General features: G+C 44.9%; 1 protein-coding gene across 3 annotated transcripts in view; it reads right to left on the bottom strand.

Annotated features, from left to right (window-relative positions):
• Positions 1 to 19,634, bottom strand: part of evi5b (ecotropic viral integration site 5b) — a 45,453-nt gene that overhangs the window by 3,901 nt on the left and 21,918 nt on the right. For 2 of the 3 annotated variants that reach the window (XM_080506006.1, XM_080506007.1), the window contains 16 exons: positions 18,652 to 18,841; positions 15,515 to 15,739; positions 15,346 to 15,420; positions 14,977 to 15,246; positions 14,716 to 14,805; positions 13,608 to 13,705; positions 12,611 to 12,671; positions 12,466 to 12,519; positions 11,498 to 11,530; positions 9,551 to 9,712; positions 8,738 to 8,869; positions 7,953 to 8,093; positions 7,713 to 7,871; positions 7,421 to 7,567; positions 7,209 to 7,304; positions 1,153 to 1,248 (listed from right to left, as the gene is read on the bottom strand). In XM_080506006.1, the coding sequence (XP_080362132.1) occupies positions 1,153 to 1,248; positions 7,209 to 7,304; positions 7,421 to 7,567; positions 7,713 to 7,871; positions 7,953 to 8,093; positions 8,738 to 8,869; positions 9,551 to 9,712; positions 11,498 to 11,530; positions 12,466 to 12,519; positions 12,611 to 12,671; positions 13,608 to 13,705; positions 14,716 to 14,805; positions 14,977 to 15,246; positions 15,346 to 15,420; positions 15,515 to 15,739; positions 18,652 to 18,841 (2,029 nt within the window). The remainder of the gene's footprint in view (positions 1 to 1,152; positions 1,249 to 7,208; positions 7,305 to 7,420; positions 7,568 to 7,712; positions 7,872 to 7,952; positions 8,094 to 8,737; positions 8,870 to 9,550; positions 9,713 to 11,497; positions 11,531 to 12,465; positions 12,520 to 12,610; positions 12,672 to 13,607; positions 13,706 to 14,715; positions 14,806 to 14,976; positions 15,247 to 15,345; positions 15,421 to 15,514; positions 15,740 to 18,651; positions 18,842 to 19,634) is intronic. The other variant, XM_080506008.1, reaches the window with a different exon arrangement.

Raw genomic sequence — 19,634 nt, forward strand, 5'->3', positions numbered from 1 at the left:
CCACAAACACAAAGTGCTGCTTTTCAGAGGAAATGGAGAATTTCACACATAATGACGCATGTTGTGTGTGTGGGTTTTTTTTTTTTTTTTTTTAGTTTATTTTTAACCAAAATGCCAAATGAAAAAAACAAGTTTGTTTATGGCTATTTTCTCTCTTTCGTCAGACACGACCCGGACCCCATCGTTCGCACGGCGTGTTTCTGCCCTTTAAACGGAATAATCGGGGAAAATAAGCGGAATAAAAAGACGGCCGTGGTTTGAGCTTCCCGTCGTTTTCATGCAGACGCATTCAGGACAGTTTGGTAATAAAGTGACTTAGATGGAGTGTGAAGGAGGGCCGGGGGAGGGGGAGGGGGAGGGGGAGGGGGAGGGGGAGGGGGAGGGGGAGGGGGACGGGGTTCAACACCGGGATGTGTGACGCACACGGAGGCACCCACATGTGAATCAACTCACCTGCGCCGGCCTGCCACAGAGCAGACATGTTGGAAGAGACGCGATCAGAGAGCAGTGGGCGACACACACAATTACAAGAACAAGCCTGCGTTTAGTCACACCTGTCTAAACTTGGCAACCTGCTGCCTTCCTGTTGTCACCCTGCAGAAAGGAAACTGTGATCTAATCGGCATTAGGCTGGGCCGCCGTCACAATTTCCAGCATCGCAGCGCAGGTTGCGAGTAAACTGCGAGGGCAGGAGGACGAGGCGACAGGGAGAGTGGCGGCCTGCCGCTCAGGCTCAACGGTGACCTAAAGCCACGGCTTCAAAACGCCAGGCGGGGGTCGACCACCAACAGGACCCAGAATGAACCCCAGCAGAAGCCCAAGTAGTCCGTTACTCGCTGTCTAATGTTCTGGGATCCACGCTCATGCTCAAGGTGCAGAGTTCCACACAAAAACAAAGCCAACGTGTGGAGATGTCGAGTGAATGTATCTGCATGAGAAGCGCGGCAAGCTCCTCACAGGAAGTCTCTGGGTGTTGTTAACACTTCTGCTAATCTGCTAGCCTCAAAGCAAGGCTGCGGGGAATGTTGTGAAACCAGGCTTTAGGTCAAAGAGTTAGCAGCAAGAAGATCTGAGCCCCCGCCCCCGATATCCCCCTGACAAAGAAGAGTCGCGAGGAAAGCAGTGTGATTATTGAGTTCCAACCAGCCTCACCTCATGTTTCAGCTCTGAGATCTGGTCTTTGAGGTCACGGATGTACTGGCTGGAGTCGGTGTGGTTCAGCTGGCCTTGAACTTTTCCTTCTTCTTTCTGTTGAGAAGAAAAGACGAGGCTCTCGATGAACTGCAAGTACAGGAAAACCTGACGTTTAAATATAGTGATGGGGGGGGTGAACATGTACTCTGATGTTCCAACGTCAACTCAACTGAAATTTAAGCCATCAGAATAATTAATGCAGCAAAAACTAGAACGACACACTTTTGCTGTGAAATGAAGAATGAAAAATAAAATAGAGGTCCAGGCAGAAAATAAACCATTTTAATCCGACCAGCACAGGAAGCGCCAGAAAATAAAGGCCAGCCTATCAAGTGGAAACACGGTGGAGGCGCCATCATGCTGTGCTTCCACTGGAGGAATCGAACAAAGAAAACGTCTCGACGCTGTGAGAGAGCGAAAAGTCCTGCAACCAAATATCCATCCGACATGTCCTTTAACGTTCTGATTCTATACAGCAAATTGTTTTTGTGGCCAAATTCTGCAATGTCGGACTTTTTAAACTGGGCGGAAGAAACGCTGTGACAGGAAATCCTCAGAATAGCAAGAGTGATCTGAAATCGCAACGTCGTGTCCCGATGTGTTTAACGGTTTAAAGAATACTTGATTGAGCTTCCAAAGATTAAAATAAATGTACAGTCTTAAACCTTTGCAAAGATATGATTTAGGTTTTATGGCATTTCGTACATATTTATATTGGTACTAACCATCCTTTAAAAAAAAGCAGTATCGGTGCCTTTATTATATCTTCAATTAAAGAACTGACTGATATTGAAAATGAAGTCAATGGATTCAATGTGACGTACTGGTGGCTCCACATGGAAACACTGAAATAACAAAGAATTGTTGGCATTAAAATCAGCCAATATATAGAAGAATGTAAACAATATTACTAAACCACCAAGAGCACAGCCATGAAGGGAGAATTCTATTTGGTCAAAATCTTTCTGGCAGTAAACAAGGAAGTATTTCCATGCAAAAGCCACAGAACAACAACAACAACAATGGCTGAACACATTTGAAGTGACAAATATTCTGAGGCCAACTTGTTGTACACAACCTGACACTATGCCATGAGACACACGTTTTATTATGAAAAACCTCCGGGTGGTAAATTTGAAGTGTGATTTGATGTTTTGTTTACGGAGGAAACTGAAATTTAACAAAGAATCAAGCGTCACCCCTCACGGTGCCCACAGCGGCAGATGTCGGTGGCGGGTGTGCGGCGGGGGGGCCACTAACTGTGTATTTGTGCTGGATTTCCTCTCGGGGCCCCGGGGACGAGGCGGCTCGCTGGCTGCCAGTTAAAAACAGCTCATGTGATGGTGTTTACTGTCCTCGCTCAAGACATCTGCAGGCATGGGGGGGGGGGGGGGGGTACACAGATTCTTATTTCTAACCTCCGTCACCCCCTTCGAGCCGTCAGCTCAGCGGGGAGAGCCGCGACGCTCACAAACACCAGCAGAGCGAAGAGGAGGATGCTGCCAGGGGCGTGGGGATCTGGGCTGGGCAACACCCCAAAATACATGCACAGAAAACACACTTTCCTGTGGTAAACAGGCGGATTATGTTTTTTGTTTTTCCCCCCCCTCTGAAAGGGAGAGGTCTGAACAACGGTGAGCTTGTTTTTGAGGTTTGGCTCCTCTAAAACACTTCAACGATAAAGGCGGGCAGATAATGAGACGTGTTGGTGTTCAGCAGGTGTTCCCCCGCTGCTGGCCTCCACCAGTCGCAGCACCAAACTGATGATTTGACCTCCTGAATCACAGCTCAACAGAAGAAAAGCAAGACTTTGTTGCGGGATTAAAAATTATTATTATTTTTTTTTTTTAAAGCTGAATCAGTATTTGCCGTTGCAGCATTTCCTCTGTGTGTGTGTGTGTGTGTGTACTTTTATTTTTTCTCGTTGGTGTGGCAATATCAACATCAGCTCAGAGTCTGCAGCAATGCCTCTGATGGATGTGTGAATATTACACCTTGAGCTCCACGTGCAGCTGCGTCTCAAATAACAAATATGATAACATCTGAAGTGTTATTACACACGCACGCACGCACGCACACACGGAACAAGTGATCACTTGAAATCATCCAAATCAAGGATTGGAAAGTTGTGAGTGATTAATTCCTTGTGGGTCGGAGATGAATGAGGAGGCAGACGCCATCATGTGAGCCTCCTGAATTCATGTCGCTACATCTTAGTTTGTGGCTTTTATAGAAATGTACCTGGACGTCAGAAAGTGCAGAACAGGTCTGTTCACTTGATTTTATCGTTTGTTACTGAATGAGTCTGAATTACTAAATAAATAAGTACATTACTACGGTCTCGGGGCCCGTTTACATGCCCACAAACTTTCATTGTGTTTTGAGCAACCGTTTATACAACAAAGGTGCTCGGAGCCACTGCAAGTGCAAGTTTTTGAAAACTTTCCGACTCCGTCGCCATAGAAACGGTGGAAACACACAGCTACCACGCATGCATACCGCGGCCGTTGTAAACTGTAATAAAATGTTAACAGTTCCTAATTGTATTCAGAAATTAAATATATTCGACATGAGGTATTGTTCTGGTAAATATGGCCGTATTATCTTCATTTTTCTGTACTTTCTAGAATTCAATTTGCTGGAAAGTCAGCAAATACTCTTGTTTGCTCATAAAATATTCAGGTCTGTGATTTAATGTAACTTAGTGTAATTGTATGAACTTTTTGAATTTACACTCAGTGTTGGTGCATAACTAGAGAACCTCTCATCATTTTGAAACCAAAATGTAGAAGGTTTTTTTATTTTTTATTATTTCTTATCAATCTTTTTTTACCGTTTAAAAACACTTAGTTGAAATCTGTCGGTGAGTCATAGAAACCTCAAAAGAAACCATGCATGTCACCTTTGGTAGGGTCCCTGTTTCAAGAAGAGAAACCACTTCCTCTCAGTCACACAGCGAGTGGTGCTGTGGTCTCCAACACAAGTCTCGGCTCTGAGAGTGACAAAGCCCTGCACATGAACCACCTCACCATGTTTTATCTTCGCCTGCAATATTTCCCTCCGTTTCTCAGTGATTATCGCCACTCTGCATCTGCTCATCAAATCTCTGCACAATTTGTCTTTGAGAGTGACTCTGCACAGAATCGCCTGCCGCTCTGACGAGGAGCGACACCGAATCTGAATAGGACACGAAAACTGAGCCGCCAGCCTCTGATGAAGAAGCAGAGAAACACTGGCATTTTTCTATTAATTGAAAAAAAAACAAAAAAAAAACGTTTTCAACCACAAGTGGGGGAGCTGGTAACCAAACCACAGACCATAAAGGCCCAATGTGGCACAGTGATTTCAGGATTTCATGCATCTCTTGCACTTGACAGAAGAAAAAAAAAAAAAATCTGCAACTGCAAGAGAGCGAGAGAGAGAGCGAAAGAGAGAGCGAGAGGTGTGACTGAAGTACTAAGCTGCTGCATGTCTTCTGCGCGTTCACCTCGAATAACACTTTGTCAAACATAGTGTAAAGAGTGTGAAGGCGGGAAGCGAGCGCCGCTCACTGCTACATGTTTACGCTCCATCACTTGGTCACCAGACTCACCAGACCTCAGACCACAAGTGGAGCTCCCAGTAGTCTGCTGAGTAATGTTACTTCATTAACCTGGGGAGAGATTATACTGTATTAAGCTACTTGGATTGTGTGTACATGTCAGTAATTACACACCCAGAATACAGGAAGAGAAGAGACAACTACGGTATGTCCTCCACCAACTTGTGTCTGTTGCCAGAACCAAGAACATCTGGTAACAAACGTACAGAACTAAGATGATCTTGCAGCAGACTCATGAGGTTTAAATACTCAGGAGGGAGTGACACAGGTAGATTGGGGTAATCCGAGGCACATGGTGAATCTGACAGAAAGGACAAGTGACCAGCGACGCAGATAAAGCAGGTGAGTAACAAAATATAACAGGAAATGACAAAAAGGTAGGAGACGTGGACTTCACACAGACCTGACAGCAAATCATCAATCAGTTCTTGTTGTAATGTAGTTTGTGTGTGTGTGTGTGTGTGTGTGTGTGTGTGTGTGTGTGTGTGTGTGTATAAACATATATATATATAAAGGAGATTTTATATAGGTGCTACACTTCTAAAGAGTAATGCAGTGAGTGTGACCTTAAACTCAGGAAGATATTTACTTATCTGAGTTCATACCAGGCAGGCCGACAGTCTGCATCATTTCCTCTCTCTTGCTTCTTCTGCCCTCCTCTTATCAAGCTAAATCTGCCTTGTGCCGCGCAGTTAAATAACAAATAAAAAAAACCTCCTTATATAGATATGATAATCAAATCAGAAGTCCAGTTTACATTGCAGTCATGAAATCAAAGTTTTAATCACTGTTTTTAGCCATAAAAAGCACAAGAAAACACCAAACTCTTATGAAGGTTAAAAAGAAATAATGATATTAAAATGTTGAAAGGGCTTATTTTGTCATGAATTAAGAAAAGATGTCTACATGTACTTTGGAGACCAAAACAGACGCAAACATGAAATAAAATTCTCTGAATGTAAATCAGTGTGAATTTATCTACATTGAAACGAACCAGTGGTTCCCAACCTTTTTCTTGAGGGACCCAGATGTTCAATTTCAAGCCTCCACCACATCCTGCTCTATTACTGAAGAAAAGCTGAAGGAACGTCATCACACACTTCATGTAAAATACAGTTTTTGTTATATTCTGCATCGTTGAGTTCCTGTGCTCTGAGGATAAACTCCGTCTCAGGGTGTTTAGTGGACGAGAGCTGATTCAACTCGCAGTTTCAAACTTTCACTCAACCGTTTTTCACCACCGGAGATGAATTCAGCACTAATTTAGTCCAGTTCTTACAGGAAGTATAATCTATGCAACTCTCTTCTTTTGTATCGATTCATTTTCGTCTTCAGCCTGACGCTCTGCCAGTTTTTTCTCATGCTGCTTACATTTTTAATAGAAACGCTTAAATTGATCAATTTTGTGACATAAATTAATTAGATTCAGACTCGCCTATTTTTAAGATGTAAAAAAAAAAAAAGAAGCTCTATCCTTTAAAACCGGTGTCAAACACATTTTAGCTCAGGGGCCACATACATCCCCAATTTCATCTCAAGTGGGCTGGACTGGTAAAATAGTTCCAGAATAATATTTATATTTAAGTTTTTCTTTGTTGCGGCATAAAGCACGAGTGATGAAAACTATATTTTCACAAAACCAAACAATTACTATGGAAAAGCACTACAATCTCAACATGAAATCAATTTTAATGAAACCTCCTGCTGCAAAATACTGTCAAATGTCCAGAAAACTTGTTGCGTTTACTACTCTTTACTACTACCATTTAAATAACATACTGTTTCAACCAATTCACTGTTTTCTTTGAAATGTTTATGATTTGCTCGGTGGTTTTTTGCAGGCCGTACTGGATCCTCTTACGGGCAACGGGCCTTAACTTTTAAACCCTTGCCTTAAAATCAAGACGGCTTCATGACCTCCAATCATTGTCCCTAATTTACAGCAACTCTGTACACACATTTAAATAACATACTGTTTTAGTGTTTTAGGAAGTTTTATTGTGGTGCTGTTGGGACTTGACTTTTACTTTAATCTTGTGTCTAATCTGATTGTTTTATTTTCAAAATACAATTATGAATGTATATTGGACTTCTGCTTCGTTTCAGGGCTCACAAAGGCATGAGTCAGTTGTGTTTACATACAACAGGGCAGGCAGCCCTCAAACGCCCTCAACAGACCAAACAAAGAGCAGTTAAGTGTCTCTGCTGGCGCTCGAACCAGAGGCCTGTATTTGTTTTGGTCACCCTTGTTGTTGTGGAGTGCTACATTTGTTTGGGGGGTAAACATGGCGTTCTCCTGCGCTGCGTGTTGGGACTCGCCGTGCGTTTGCCAAAAGAACCCGACACGTCAACTGTGAAGCTGCCGATTGGTGGAGGGACGTTGGTGACCCGTTGTGCGGTGCAGCGCCGTTACCTGAATCTCCAGCTCAGAGATCTGCTGCTGGAGTTCAGCCATGGCGGCGATGTTGTCCGCCTCCCTCAGCCTCACCGCCATCACATCCTCCTTACTCTGCACACATCAAGTCAGAGAGCAACGCCGCTCAGTTCAACCCTCCCAACAGCTGCACGTCGCTTGTAACATGCTTCCTGCAGCCGGCGGCGCTGCGGGAGGCAGCCTGCTCGTACCTTGCACTCCATCTCTGCCTGTCTCCTCTTGATCTCCTGCAGCTGCACGCTCAGGTCTTTGTTTTGCGCCGTCAGGGTTTGCATGCGCTCGCCGAGGCCCCGGCTGTCCTGCTCCGCCCGCCGCAGCTGGTTACCGTGAATCTGATTCTGAGAGAGTTTCAAAAAGAAGAGTCATCAAATGAAGCGGAGGACTGCCGCCCCCTAAAGGCCACGAAGTGACGATACACAGAAGCGATTCAGGAGGACAGAAATCCACGAATCAATCTGAAGCCCGACGGGTGGAACCTCTGACCTGCGTCTCCAACTCCATTATCCTCTGGCGAGACTCTCGGAGCTCCGCCTGAGCCTCGGCCTCCCGCAGCCTCACGGACATCAGCTCGTCCTGCAGCTCGCTCAGCGTGTTCTTCTTGGGCGTGTCCTTCCAGCGGCCGGCAGTCCGCGCCAAGTGACGCTGCAGAGGGAGGAGGAGTCGGGTTTGTAATGTGCGGCCCCGGGGCTCGGTGTGACGTCCGTTCCTGCAGCCGGTGCTCACCTGCCAGTGATCCTCCAGATCTCTGACCTGCTGCCTCAGCTCCTTCAGGCCAGTCAGAGCCTCGGCTTCCCTCAGCTTTACCCCGATCAGCTCCTCCTGCAGGCGCGCCACGTTGGTGTCGTCTGGCAGGGACGTGTTTCTCTGCAGAGGAGGAGGGGTGAGGGGGGGGAAAGGACCTTTATGTCTGATAGCGTCATTCTGAAGACGTTTTTCACTTGTGTTTCCTCAAACACCGACCATGGCCATCAGAAAAAAACAACATACTTCCGACTTAGGTCATTGTTCTTATTTTAGAATGTTCTTGGAGGATAATGTTTTTCAGTTTAAAACCTCAACTGTGGATGGAAAATGTTTTCCCCCCGTTGTTTCTGCAGGGATCATCAGAAAGGCCAAAATTGACAAACTTTTTTTTTTACTGAAATCCATAATAAAAGAGCAACGATTCTGTGTTTTGTTGTCCATTGGAAATAAATAAAAACTTTAAAATGAGTTGAAAGTAATTGTAAACTCAGCTGTCTTTACCAGGCGTGAAAGAAAAGGGGCATGAATGTCAAGTAGGTTTTTGAAAATCGAATGACAAAACTAGAAAATATAAATAAGCTTTTTGTTGATTATTTCAAGAGTCACATGATCAATATGTTTAAATTGTGATTGTTCTGAAAAATGCCTGCACTTAGAAAAAAAATCTGAAAAATAATTAAATAGTCTTTCGGCATGGTCGTTTTTTTTTGTTACAGATCGTTATTGGAGCAGGGCCAGTAGTTGTTGTACTTGATCTTTCTTACCTTCTCCATGTCGAGAACCTTGTCTTGCATTTCCTTGAGAGCGCACTGAGACTCCGCCTCCTTCAGCCGGGCCTGCACCAGCTCCCTCTCCAGCTGCAGGATGGACTCCTCTGAGATGCGGTGGGCTCCTTTCTACAAGAACAGGGTGGCTGAGTCAGCAGATGGCGGCGCACCACCAAGCACCAACTGACAGCCATTCACCCCAGTTTATGAAGAACACACTAATTCCATGTGTACTCATTTGTAGAATAGACCTGAGAGCTTTGCCACGCTCCACTTCAAAGACTCCTCCTCCTCCATCTTAGCTGACATCAGCCATTTAGCCCTTCGCGTATTCATCCATGATTCATGAGCGCTCATTGTGAAGCAACACAGCAAATTATGTAAAACACGGTGCTGCCCACACATTAGCATCTGGAATACAGCCTTTAATAATTCAGACTGTTGTTATAGAGGGAGAGAAGCATGTGAGCACGTGTGAAACCTGGCAGCTTTCGGCATGGCTGCCTCCACGTTCATGACTGGGGGTGGTGGCGGCGCCGCGTCGGACGTCCGTGTCCCAATTTCAATTCACGCGTGCTCAAACAGATCGGTACCCAAAGCAGGAAAAGCACGTATCTGCCAAGACCTTGGCGCTATTGCTAAGTGACTGTGTGCGACTACCAGGCGTCCCGTGAAAAGATCTGAGCTCGTAGCAGACTTGAACGGGCCAGTGTGAGGCTTTAAGATGTCCCCAGTCTCAATATCACACGTCCACAGCAGAATCTGAGCCAATGCAAGCTGCCAGGCTGGGGACTCTGAGGCCCTCCTTACCGCTTCTGGCTGCTGCTGCTGCTGCTGCTGTTGGAGCTGCCTGATGGTGTTATTGGCCTTCTCCAGCTGAGCAGTGGCCTCCTCGCTCTGTTGTTTGATTGTGGTCAGCTCCCGCTTGACCAGGTAGTTTTCCTCCGCCTCCTGAGCTCGGGTCACTTGTCCCTTTGGACGTAAGCAGCCGTAGGTGAAGAGGGGGATGTGGGGGTGAGTTTAGCAACGGCGTGAGGTGAAACAGATGGAATTGGCGGGTAAAAATCAGAGAGGATGAGGAATCAAGGGGTTTTATGGACCATGCTTATTGGAGCTGTAGCAACTTTCATTTATCTGCCAGGGTAGAAGGGTTGTTCTCATTGCAGGGTTTTTATTACAAAAACGACAAAAGGAGCAAAAACAATTGATACCTTTTACAATACCGTAGTTAAAATGACCAAAAACTCCACAAAATGAATGAACATATAACTCAAGAGCCCGGAGAAGCAGGGAGGTTTCATTATTAAAATATGTAAAACCAGAATGCAATGATGTTAGATTCCTAAACTTTAGATCAAGCTGAGGATACTACAAGGAACAGGGGGGGGAATGTGTGCCACAATATGATATCATAATATGACGAGGAACCATGATGGTATTAAAAGAAACCAACTATTGCAGGTCAAATTTGCTGCTGGATCAGTTTTACGTGTCATAGCATTGATTTCATATTGAAAGTTTAGGGGTTTTGAGGACAGAACAATGCTGCTGGGATACACACAAAAATGACATTGTTTTGGCACCCTTTGGCATCGTTTTGCTCAAATAAAGCAGTGATCTGATTATGTTGCTCCAAAATCTCACAGACTAACAGGAGCCTCCACAGACTGCAGGTCTGGTTTGGTGACAGAGTTGTACATTCATAACGGGCCGGATGGTCCCTCCCCTCTTTATCATGATCCGCCACTTCAGTTCTTCCTAAATGACGTTTGGTTCAGAAGGTTTCAAGCTCCTCTTTGTGAACGACAGAGGTTCTGCGTTCACAGACGCTGGTTTCTAGACCTGTACTGAACCGAGTCTCATTTTACTTACAACAATTATTGTGACAGCGTATAAACATTTACATATTTTTATTTTGGTGAAGAAGGGTATGAGCACAATAAAGGTAAAAAAAAAAAAAAAAAAATCATTTTGAAAATGTTTGAAATCTTCAAAGAATGATAGCAATTTTAAACATCAAGCTATTTAATGGCACCATTTGGTGCAAAATACGGTAAAATGTTATTAACTCAAGTCTTCTATTTGTCATATTTGCAGCATTCATGTTCATCTTTTAGCATATTTAATCTGGCTTTAATAGTGAGAATACTTCACATGCTTGTGATGCTGTTGCATCAACGATCTCTTATTTTCAAGTGTTGTGTCATGTCCACGACTCTTACTAAAACATTCACTGCACATCTTACTTTTATACCATACAAAGGCATCCTCCAGGTCGCACTCAATCCTTTGGTTGGCAGGAAAGAATCTCTTTGAGATGGCATTTTCGTATTAATCATATTATCGGACTGTAGGCTTCCAGTTTAGTTTTTTTTTAAGTGCATTTTCTGAAACTGTTTGGAAACATGGCGTTGGCAATAAACTCAAACAAGAAAATAGCTTTTTATAGCAGATCTTTGCATTCTGGTTTCGTTTATAAACGATTCTTTTAGACGTGGAGCTGTATCGCTAGATCATTTTAAAGCGCTGGTATTTAAGAAGTATCTGTGATTTTGACAACCCTGCTTGCTAAGATGGGTATTTCATGCACTTATGAAACAGCGTGATCAGCTATCATTATGATGAGGGTTATCTCGGATCCGTCCCATTATTCCTGCCCTTCACTGTGCTGATTGTAGGCATGCACTGCTACTGGAACAACAGAAGGATGGAAGGAAGGCGGAGGGTGCAAGAGCAAGGAGAGAATGAAGAATATACCTGGATCAATCTATCTGCCAAGGAAGCACTTTCCTACAAAACAGAAATATGAAGAAGAACATGAAGAGACAAGAGAGAGAGAGAGAGAGAGAGAGAGAGACAGAGAGAGAGAGAGAGAGACAGAGAGAGAGAGAGAGAGAATCCAGAAGACAGTTTAAAGCACACAAGAGCACAACTGATTGTTTCAAATGAAATGCAATGTCCATTTTCACACCGCAGACACCAACTTAGACGTTCAAATTCAGGGGCAAGAAAAGGAACATTGCATGCAGGCCAAAGTTAGAAAGGTGCACAAACAAACAAACAAACCAAGACAAGGTGGAGAGTGAGGCAGTGCGGATGACCAGAGAGATTGTCAGACGGGCGTTTGGCGGGGTGGGAGAGCGAAGCGCGGTCCTCGTTGTGACCGGGGGTGAAGCGTCAAACACCCGAAGCGTGAAGCCTCGACCTGCTTCACTGCAGCTTTGTGACAGATATCGGTTAGTGAGGGGTTAAATCGGACAGGCGCAGAGGCCGGGGTGTGTGTGTGTGGGGTGGGGGGGGGGGGGGGGGGGGGGGCTGGTGTCTAGTCCCCAGCGTTTCCTCCCGGTGGGCAGTCGTGGCAGACCTCATGCATGGCGCCATCCCCTGGCAGCAGCGGTAACCACGCGCCGACACACACAGTGACACAGTGCTACCACACATGCCAGGTGGTGTGTCAAGCATCAAGCGGTTGCGAGTTAGTGATGTCAGAAGACACGGTCACCATGACAACCTCACATCTGAGTCCAGCCATTTTTTTTGTGTGTGCGTGTAATAACAACAAAAGTCACCGAAGCAGTCTACGGGTGTTTATCGTGTAAGAGGGCTACATAACCACAGCCCAGTTAGTGCAAGACCAGGCTCTGTCATTAGGAGAGATGCATGATGGGATGTGTGAATGCATGGCAGCTGGATGGGTTAATGAGGGTGACGACGGGATGACTCACTTTTTCTAGCGTGTCTATCCTCTGCTTCAAGAGCCTGTTCTCGGTCCGCAGCCTCTGCAAAGAGAGCCGGTCACAGAGTGACATTAGAAAACCATGGTCGCGCCTTCGCTACCGGTAGATGTCCGCTTAACCCCTTTTCACGCACTTTGATCTCCACCTGCTCCTCCATCTCCTTCGTTTTGATTGTAGTGTAGTCTTTCTCCAACCTGAAGGCAAAAACATAATCATCGGTGAGATTGCTAGAAGTTTTAAACTCAGACAAGTTGTATCTCTGCACAATTACTTTTTGTGGATTTGTTTCTTTTTAAGGATGCACGATATTGGATGTGTGCCATTATCAGATATGCTGATATTTTAAAACAACACTTGCTGATGCCAATACTGATATAATCCACCTGTGCTTCCGATGCAGTACTTAACACTGATTACATCAAATCACAAGGTAACTATGATGCTTTCGCCGACCCGCTGATGGGACTGCAGTTGTTTTGTTGCAGCTCTTAGACCAGAAGGCATGAGAGGCTTTGGTAATTGTTAACCATTTCTGGTTTGCAGGAAAAATTGAAGTGCACTTTATAGCTTCACAGAACTGGAAACGGTCTCCATACCTAACTGAATAAGTCTGAATTAGTGGGCTGCAGGTGATTCACAGACTTTGTGAAATAATTGGCTTTCAAGAACAGGAATATATGCGGTTATATAATGCTTAAAACTATAAATGTAAACTCAAAACTGAGCGAGAACCAATAACAGTCATGTTCATGATGCGCAAACCAACCACACCTGTACTGGTTGGATTTCCAGAACTCGAAAGCAGCGGGTTTGAACTCTTCCTCGCATAACTGACGTTATAAACATTCATTGCAAACAGTGAGTTTGTCATCAGCTTCTAAAACTTGAAAAAGTCTTCACAGAGCAAGACATTTTTTATTTTCCCTCTTTTCTACTCATCAATGTCATGAGGCTCCCCTTTTTAGTGATTTATTTTAAGCGTACTCATGACGCGCTCTGTCACCCTGGTTGTTTAGTCTGAAGTTATGCAACAGGTTACAGAGAAGTTTGCAATTGGAGGCACAGGAAAGAAAGCTGGGAATGGATGAATACTTTGTTTTGAAAAAAAAAAAAATGCTGACTGTGCTCACTTTTTCATCTTCTTGGCGTTGTATTTGACTTGATAAGCAGCCTGGATGACCTTGTCTGGACCGCTGTCCAGCTGGTGTGGGATGACCCTCTGAAAGTGCTGAAGGACAGAAAACACAGGAAGAGAATTTCTTTTCTTTTCTTTGTCTTTTGTTTTTTTTTTAATGCTGCCACTCAGCTTGCAAAAATGTACCTGGGCATTTTATAAACTGGGAGGTCATTTTCCTATGTGTGCGTGTATATTTATAATTTTTGTATATATATACTTAAATTTTTTTTATTCCACCCTTCTACACAAGCTCAAGTGAAAAAAAAATATGTGTCCAGACAAAAGCTGCCAGTGGAAACAGGAACCATATTCCAGTTATTTGTCCCTCAGTGTGAGAATCCTGCTGAGTCCCTTTTCAATTTCATTCCGTTCTTTCCACAACAGAGAGTTCAGATTGTCCCACATTTCCTTGGAGAAAATTCTCCTTGTTCACAATCTGATCTGGAAAAGATGAAATTGTTTATCTGATGTGTAACTCCCGCCACTAATAGCAGTGATGGATTTCACTTTCTTTACAGTTTGACTACAGCAAATTAAAAATGAGCTCATTGATGTTACTGTAAAGACGCCTGCAGCACGGGTCAGTGAAATACAAACAGAAATGTTCTGGTCGTGCCAACATTTAAGATGCCGGTCGGCTGAGGGAGCAAGAGAGAGAGAGAGAGGACTGCAGCCCCCCAACCATTCCGAATATAATGGATAACCAACTGGCTAAAACTTCAATAACTGCAATGAGTGTGAGATTTCAGTGTCAATATCTTGCGTTGTGATAGGCTCATGAACGCATGGAAGACATGTGAAATGCAGCTTACAGAAAGTGCAGTTAACAATGTTGTAAACAAACTTTTACCAAATCCACCATGTAAACAAACAAACAAACAAAAAAATCCAACTTGTAGTTTTCGTTCTAAATTTGACATCAATGTGTTCAAAAAAGTGTGTTTCATCTGCATGGAGAAGAATTGCATTTTGAAGAATATAAAGTCTGAGCGACAGTCTTCAAAGATCTGATCAGCAATCAGGAGTTCCTCCTCTTACATGTGACGGTGGTACAGCTATACCTGTAACATTCCCTCCATGTCGAGCTGGACCAGTTCAGCCTGGTTCATCTGAAGGATGGCCAGTCCCACGCGGAAAACGATCTCCAGGCCCTAAATAGAGCAAGAGCAGAAATGAAATCAGGAGAAGACTTCCAGTGTGTTGCCAGAGGTCGAAAAACAAGACGCGGCAGATCTGAACTGCAGCTGCTTGCTTTCTCCAGCAGGTGGCAGTAATGGATCATATTTTGTTGACCAAACCCTGCTGAGGAACTTAAAACTGACCTCACACATGAAGATGTCAAAGATCCTGGTGGCGACGGGCAGAGGGAAGGAGGTGAGGAAGATGGTGAGGAACCAGGAGGAGGCGTACATGGAGGTGTGAAAGCTTTGGGCCTGGAAGTGCAAGTGCAGCTCGGGCAGCTGCTCCTGGATCATGTTCTCAAACTGGTACATGCAGAGTCCCAGCTCGGCCATGCTGGGCTTGAAAAGCTCCCGTAACCTGTAGTCCTGCATCAGCTTGACGAACACGCAGAAGGCCTCCTCCTCTGGCATCTGGGAAACAAGAATCCGCCTCCGAACTCAGCGTCTCAAGCTCTCAAAGAGAAACTGGATGAATTCCCGCGTGCATTTCGTGGAAAGAGAAAGTCTTACCTGCATGAGCAGCAGTCCGACAATGAAGGCACTTCCCTGACAGTAGCCGACCTCACGGTCCACTAGTGAATACGCCTGAGGTGACACACATCAGATTTGGCGATCGAAGCTTCTCTTATCTGTAAATGGCTGGCCAGCCAGGCTCCTCCCTCACAATAAGAAGTCGTACCTTCATGACATTGAAGAGCACCTCCTGGCCCAGGCTGTCCTTCTCCTTGAAGAACTCGTGCTCGGGGTACGTGCGAGCGATGTCTCGGCGAATCAGCTTTTCACACGGCGACGTCATCTTCAGCAGCTCCGAGTACTGGTCTTTGATGGGCATGTTCTGGGCATTGCACAGCAGCTGCCACACGATCGCCCGGAAGTGGTGAGGAATTCCTTTTCTGACCAGGTCCTGGAGACGAAGTAAGGAAAAGAGGGAGACGGGTGTTTGTTGATGTGATCAAAACCAGGCATGTCCTCCATGACCAGACAGTTGGACCTACATGACTAAATGTGTGTGCACAGAAGATGGTCCTGGACCGGGTTTGCATTTATCAAGAACTGAGAAACCAAGACCAAATCAATGAGGAAAATAGAACTGGCACGTGAAGACTTATTTGGGGGTTGGAGTTAAATGCCTTAATGTAATGTGAAGCAAGAGAAGTAATGTTTTCTATTACTGTTAGTCAAACTTTAATCACACACACCATCTGGAAATGTGACAATCTAAATATTTGCTGTACAATAAAACACACTCAAAACCTCGTCTTTTTTTTTTTTTTTTCTTCCCCCCCAAGGAGTCATGCTTTTAAAAACACTCAACACCACAAGTGCTATATAATATAACCATATATTTTGTATAAGGGGTGTTAAAACATGCAAAATGCAGGCCACCTACTACCACTAAAACAAGTATATCATTTGGAATTATTGTATTAAAAAGCAGAGTGTGCCATGGCATTACTGATCTGGCCAAATTGAGATCACACTGGGCGCCTCAACTAAAATTACTCCCTTTACAAAATATGTAATAAAAGAACTTTTGTCTTGCTTCTGGGGTCAAAAGTGGGGTTTCGTCCCCTTTGGTCGGCATCTAGAGGTGCAAGTGGGTGCAAATTTAAGTTTAAGTTTGAGGTTGAACTGTAATTTGTAATTCGACCTGCAGACACACACAAGTTCACACACAAGTTCTGCAGAGTCTTTGTGCTCCTGTATTTGAACTTGAGTAAAGCTTCATCTTTTGTGCACATTTTTTTTTCATTCAAATGTGCAAAACTGCAGCGTTCCAAGACTGGCTGAGCTGATCCCTCTTTTCAAAAAGAATCCCGAGTGCTCTCAGCCCCTGCAGACGGCGCTTTGAACCCCGAATGGAGCCCTACAGGTTTTGTTTTCCTTCTGCACTGTTTATTATCAGAAGCTTCCCGGGGCTCCTCAGCTGACTCACACTCTTCAGCTTCACAAATGACGTGGGGTGAAGTGTAGTGGAAATGTGAGGCAAACTGATGTTTGTAACCAACTTTAATTAGGCTTTACTATTCATTTTCTTTATTTATGTTTTAAACTCGGTATAAAAATAAAAAGAGGCCCAACTTTTTTAGATACTTGCATAAGAGAGGTCGTACTGCACTGTGTGGTGATGAGGGATGGACGTGGCGACGCTCCACCCTCGCACATCTGACCGTTTCAGCTCAGTGTGCATCTCATAATATCACATTTTCCGCTGCCAAATATTATCCTGTCACTGAGGCCCATTGCACACTCATTTGTTTCCATTCATTAGTGCTGATACATTTTGATTGAGCAATTTCCTGTTTTGCTCTCTCCCTCTCCCCCGGTGCATCTGGAGCAGCAGAGGTCCACCCACACAGGCTTTCAGCCCCCCCCCCCCCCCTCTGGTCAGACAACACAAACCAGGCTTTGTCAAGCCCTGAAACAATGCATTCTGTCCGATTTCCACCGTTTGGTCTACCGCACGTACCGAGAACGAACATCGCAAATCAGTCACCTCACTCAAACTGTACAGATTTGACATCAACATAACATGAAGACGCCACGAAACAGAGAGCGGGATGGGGGGGGAAACATCCATTTTCACGAAGAACTCACCAAGCCATGATTAATTTCCCACACTCGCTGCACCCATTTGCTGATTACTACTTCGGTTTAATTACATAAGAACACCAGTCGTGTTCACGGGCCCTGCGAACACTTCCCCATTTACACATGCACAAAGCAGCAGAGTTCCCCCTCTGCAGATGGCAAGTATCTACATTAATACAAACGCGTACATGTGGGTTTCTGCGAAAAACAAAAAAGGCGGCAAGTGTATGCTGGGTGATCGTGGGAACTGAAAAAAGTTTGAACTCTGAACCCTACCTCAGTGTGAGTACGGTAAGGCTAATACAAATAAAGAGTCTTTCGGGTTGGCTGAAGCTGTTGGAGACATTCTAGTTGTTCTACCTTCCTTGAGTAATAGAAGATATCCGGTAGTTTTATCTGATATGTGGCTTCGGCCTTTCATGAGTGACGTTCCTCTCTGGCTCCGTCTCCTCGCGGTAACTTCAGAGTAAAAGCGGATATGCTGCGTGTTGACAGGAGGATATCAGTTGATGTAATTACATCGGAGCACTTTCAGGAGTACCTGCGCACAGACCCAATACACTATGCCGGAATTGCAATTAATGCAAACTTAAATCAACTTTATAAACAGAACTAAAGTGAGAACTGTTTCCATCCATTTCTCACACAAGGCTGCTATGTGACAGGAGGAAACTCCAGGTTCCCTGAGGGACGCCTACGCAGTGCTGACACAGCATTATCCTACACACAAAGTCGATGTGTTTACACTCTGTTTATATCTGGACATGTGCTTAACACGGGACTTCAGAGAGTAACTGTAGAAACAAGCAAGCTAAAATTAGCCGTTAGATGGCGGCGTCTAAAATAAGTTCAAGGGCGACACTTCAAGGTCAGTGGGGACGAAGATGGGCTTAGAAACTACCCCTCGCTGAGGAAACGGTCAAGCAGGTGTTAAGGGTAGCCATACTAGCTTTAAGAGCAGAAATAATACGCAGTATGTACCCATAAGTATCATAAAAAAAACTATCTGACCTGTTTTATACAGTGATAATACTTCAGAGCAAGAGGGAGGAGGGGGTCTTCAGGTTCGAGTGTGAGCGAGTGACGATCAACTAGTAGTTTCAAAAGTAAAGCTGCACCTGAAGCCTCGGCTCCTCTTCAACAGAGCAGCTCAATGAGCTGCTGCCGTGCACACGTAAGCTCTTCAGCAGGGCTGCGTCAGACCCCAGTGGCCGCCCGCCTCACCTTAAGCTGCTTCTCCTTCTTCTTGCGCACCTCCTCCCACTCGTTGACGATGCGACCCCACAGGATCCAGGAGTCCTCCTCCAGGTGGGAGAGGTTGGAGGAGGCGGAGGAGCTGGACACCAGGGAGGAGCCGCTGTTCCGCCGGGAGCCGTTCATGGAGCGCAGCGACTTGCTGTCCGTCTCCAGCAGCCTGCAAGTGACGACGAGTGGGGGGGGGGGGGGGAAATATGTGGTTAACATGGTGTCCAGGCGTGATGCCCAGTGCCAACCGCTGGTGCGTGACACGTTATCTCCGTCACAGAACATCAGCTGAAGTGTTTCGATGATTTAATAAAGACCACAAGAGGTCAGGAGCATGTCAGCGGATTGGATGTTCTTAAATATTAATGAGAATGACAAAAGTACGACAGACTGTAAAATTAAGTTCTGCCAAACTATCAAGAGGAAAAAGCTCATTGTTTCAACACCAGCAACTTAATCACCAGAGACACTTGGACAGCAGAGTTAACCGATTGGTACTCACCAGTTTAACTGTTGGGTAGATCCAAGAGGATTTAACTCTGAGCCGAGCAAAACTATTTTAATAATATCCAAAAAATGGGAAAAGAGAAAGTCAGACTTTTTCCTTTTCTAACATTTATCCATTGCTTTCTTGTCGCCGCACCTTCTCCCACGTGTCACTTCTTCCTGGGGGAGCTGCACTACTCCTCACTCATTTTATTGTCTTAAATTAAAAGGGTCAGTATTAATGTTCCACCTACTGCCACCTGCTGGCAAGGAACGCCGCGTCAACGTCTTGATCAGCCAACACATTTCAGGTACAGATACTCAACAAATATCAAATCACTGCCAATTTATTTCAAGCAATTAAATGAAATTGAACAATTTTTAACGGATCACCTGACAACCTCTCCAGGCACACCGGTGGTTGAAAATCGCCGCAGTAGACGCAGTCGTATACTGGAGCCTTCAAGGCTGTTGGA

The sequence above is a fragment of the Blennius ocellaris genome (genome assembly GCF_963422515.1).
Source record: "Blennius ocellaris genome assembly, chromosome: 12".
Classification (NCBI taxonomy): Eukaryota; Metazoa; Chordata; class Actinopteri; order Blenniiformes; family Blenniidae; genus Blennius; species Blennius ocellaris.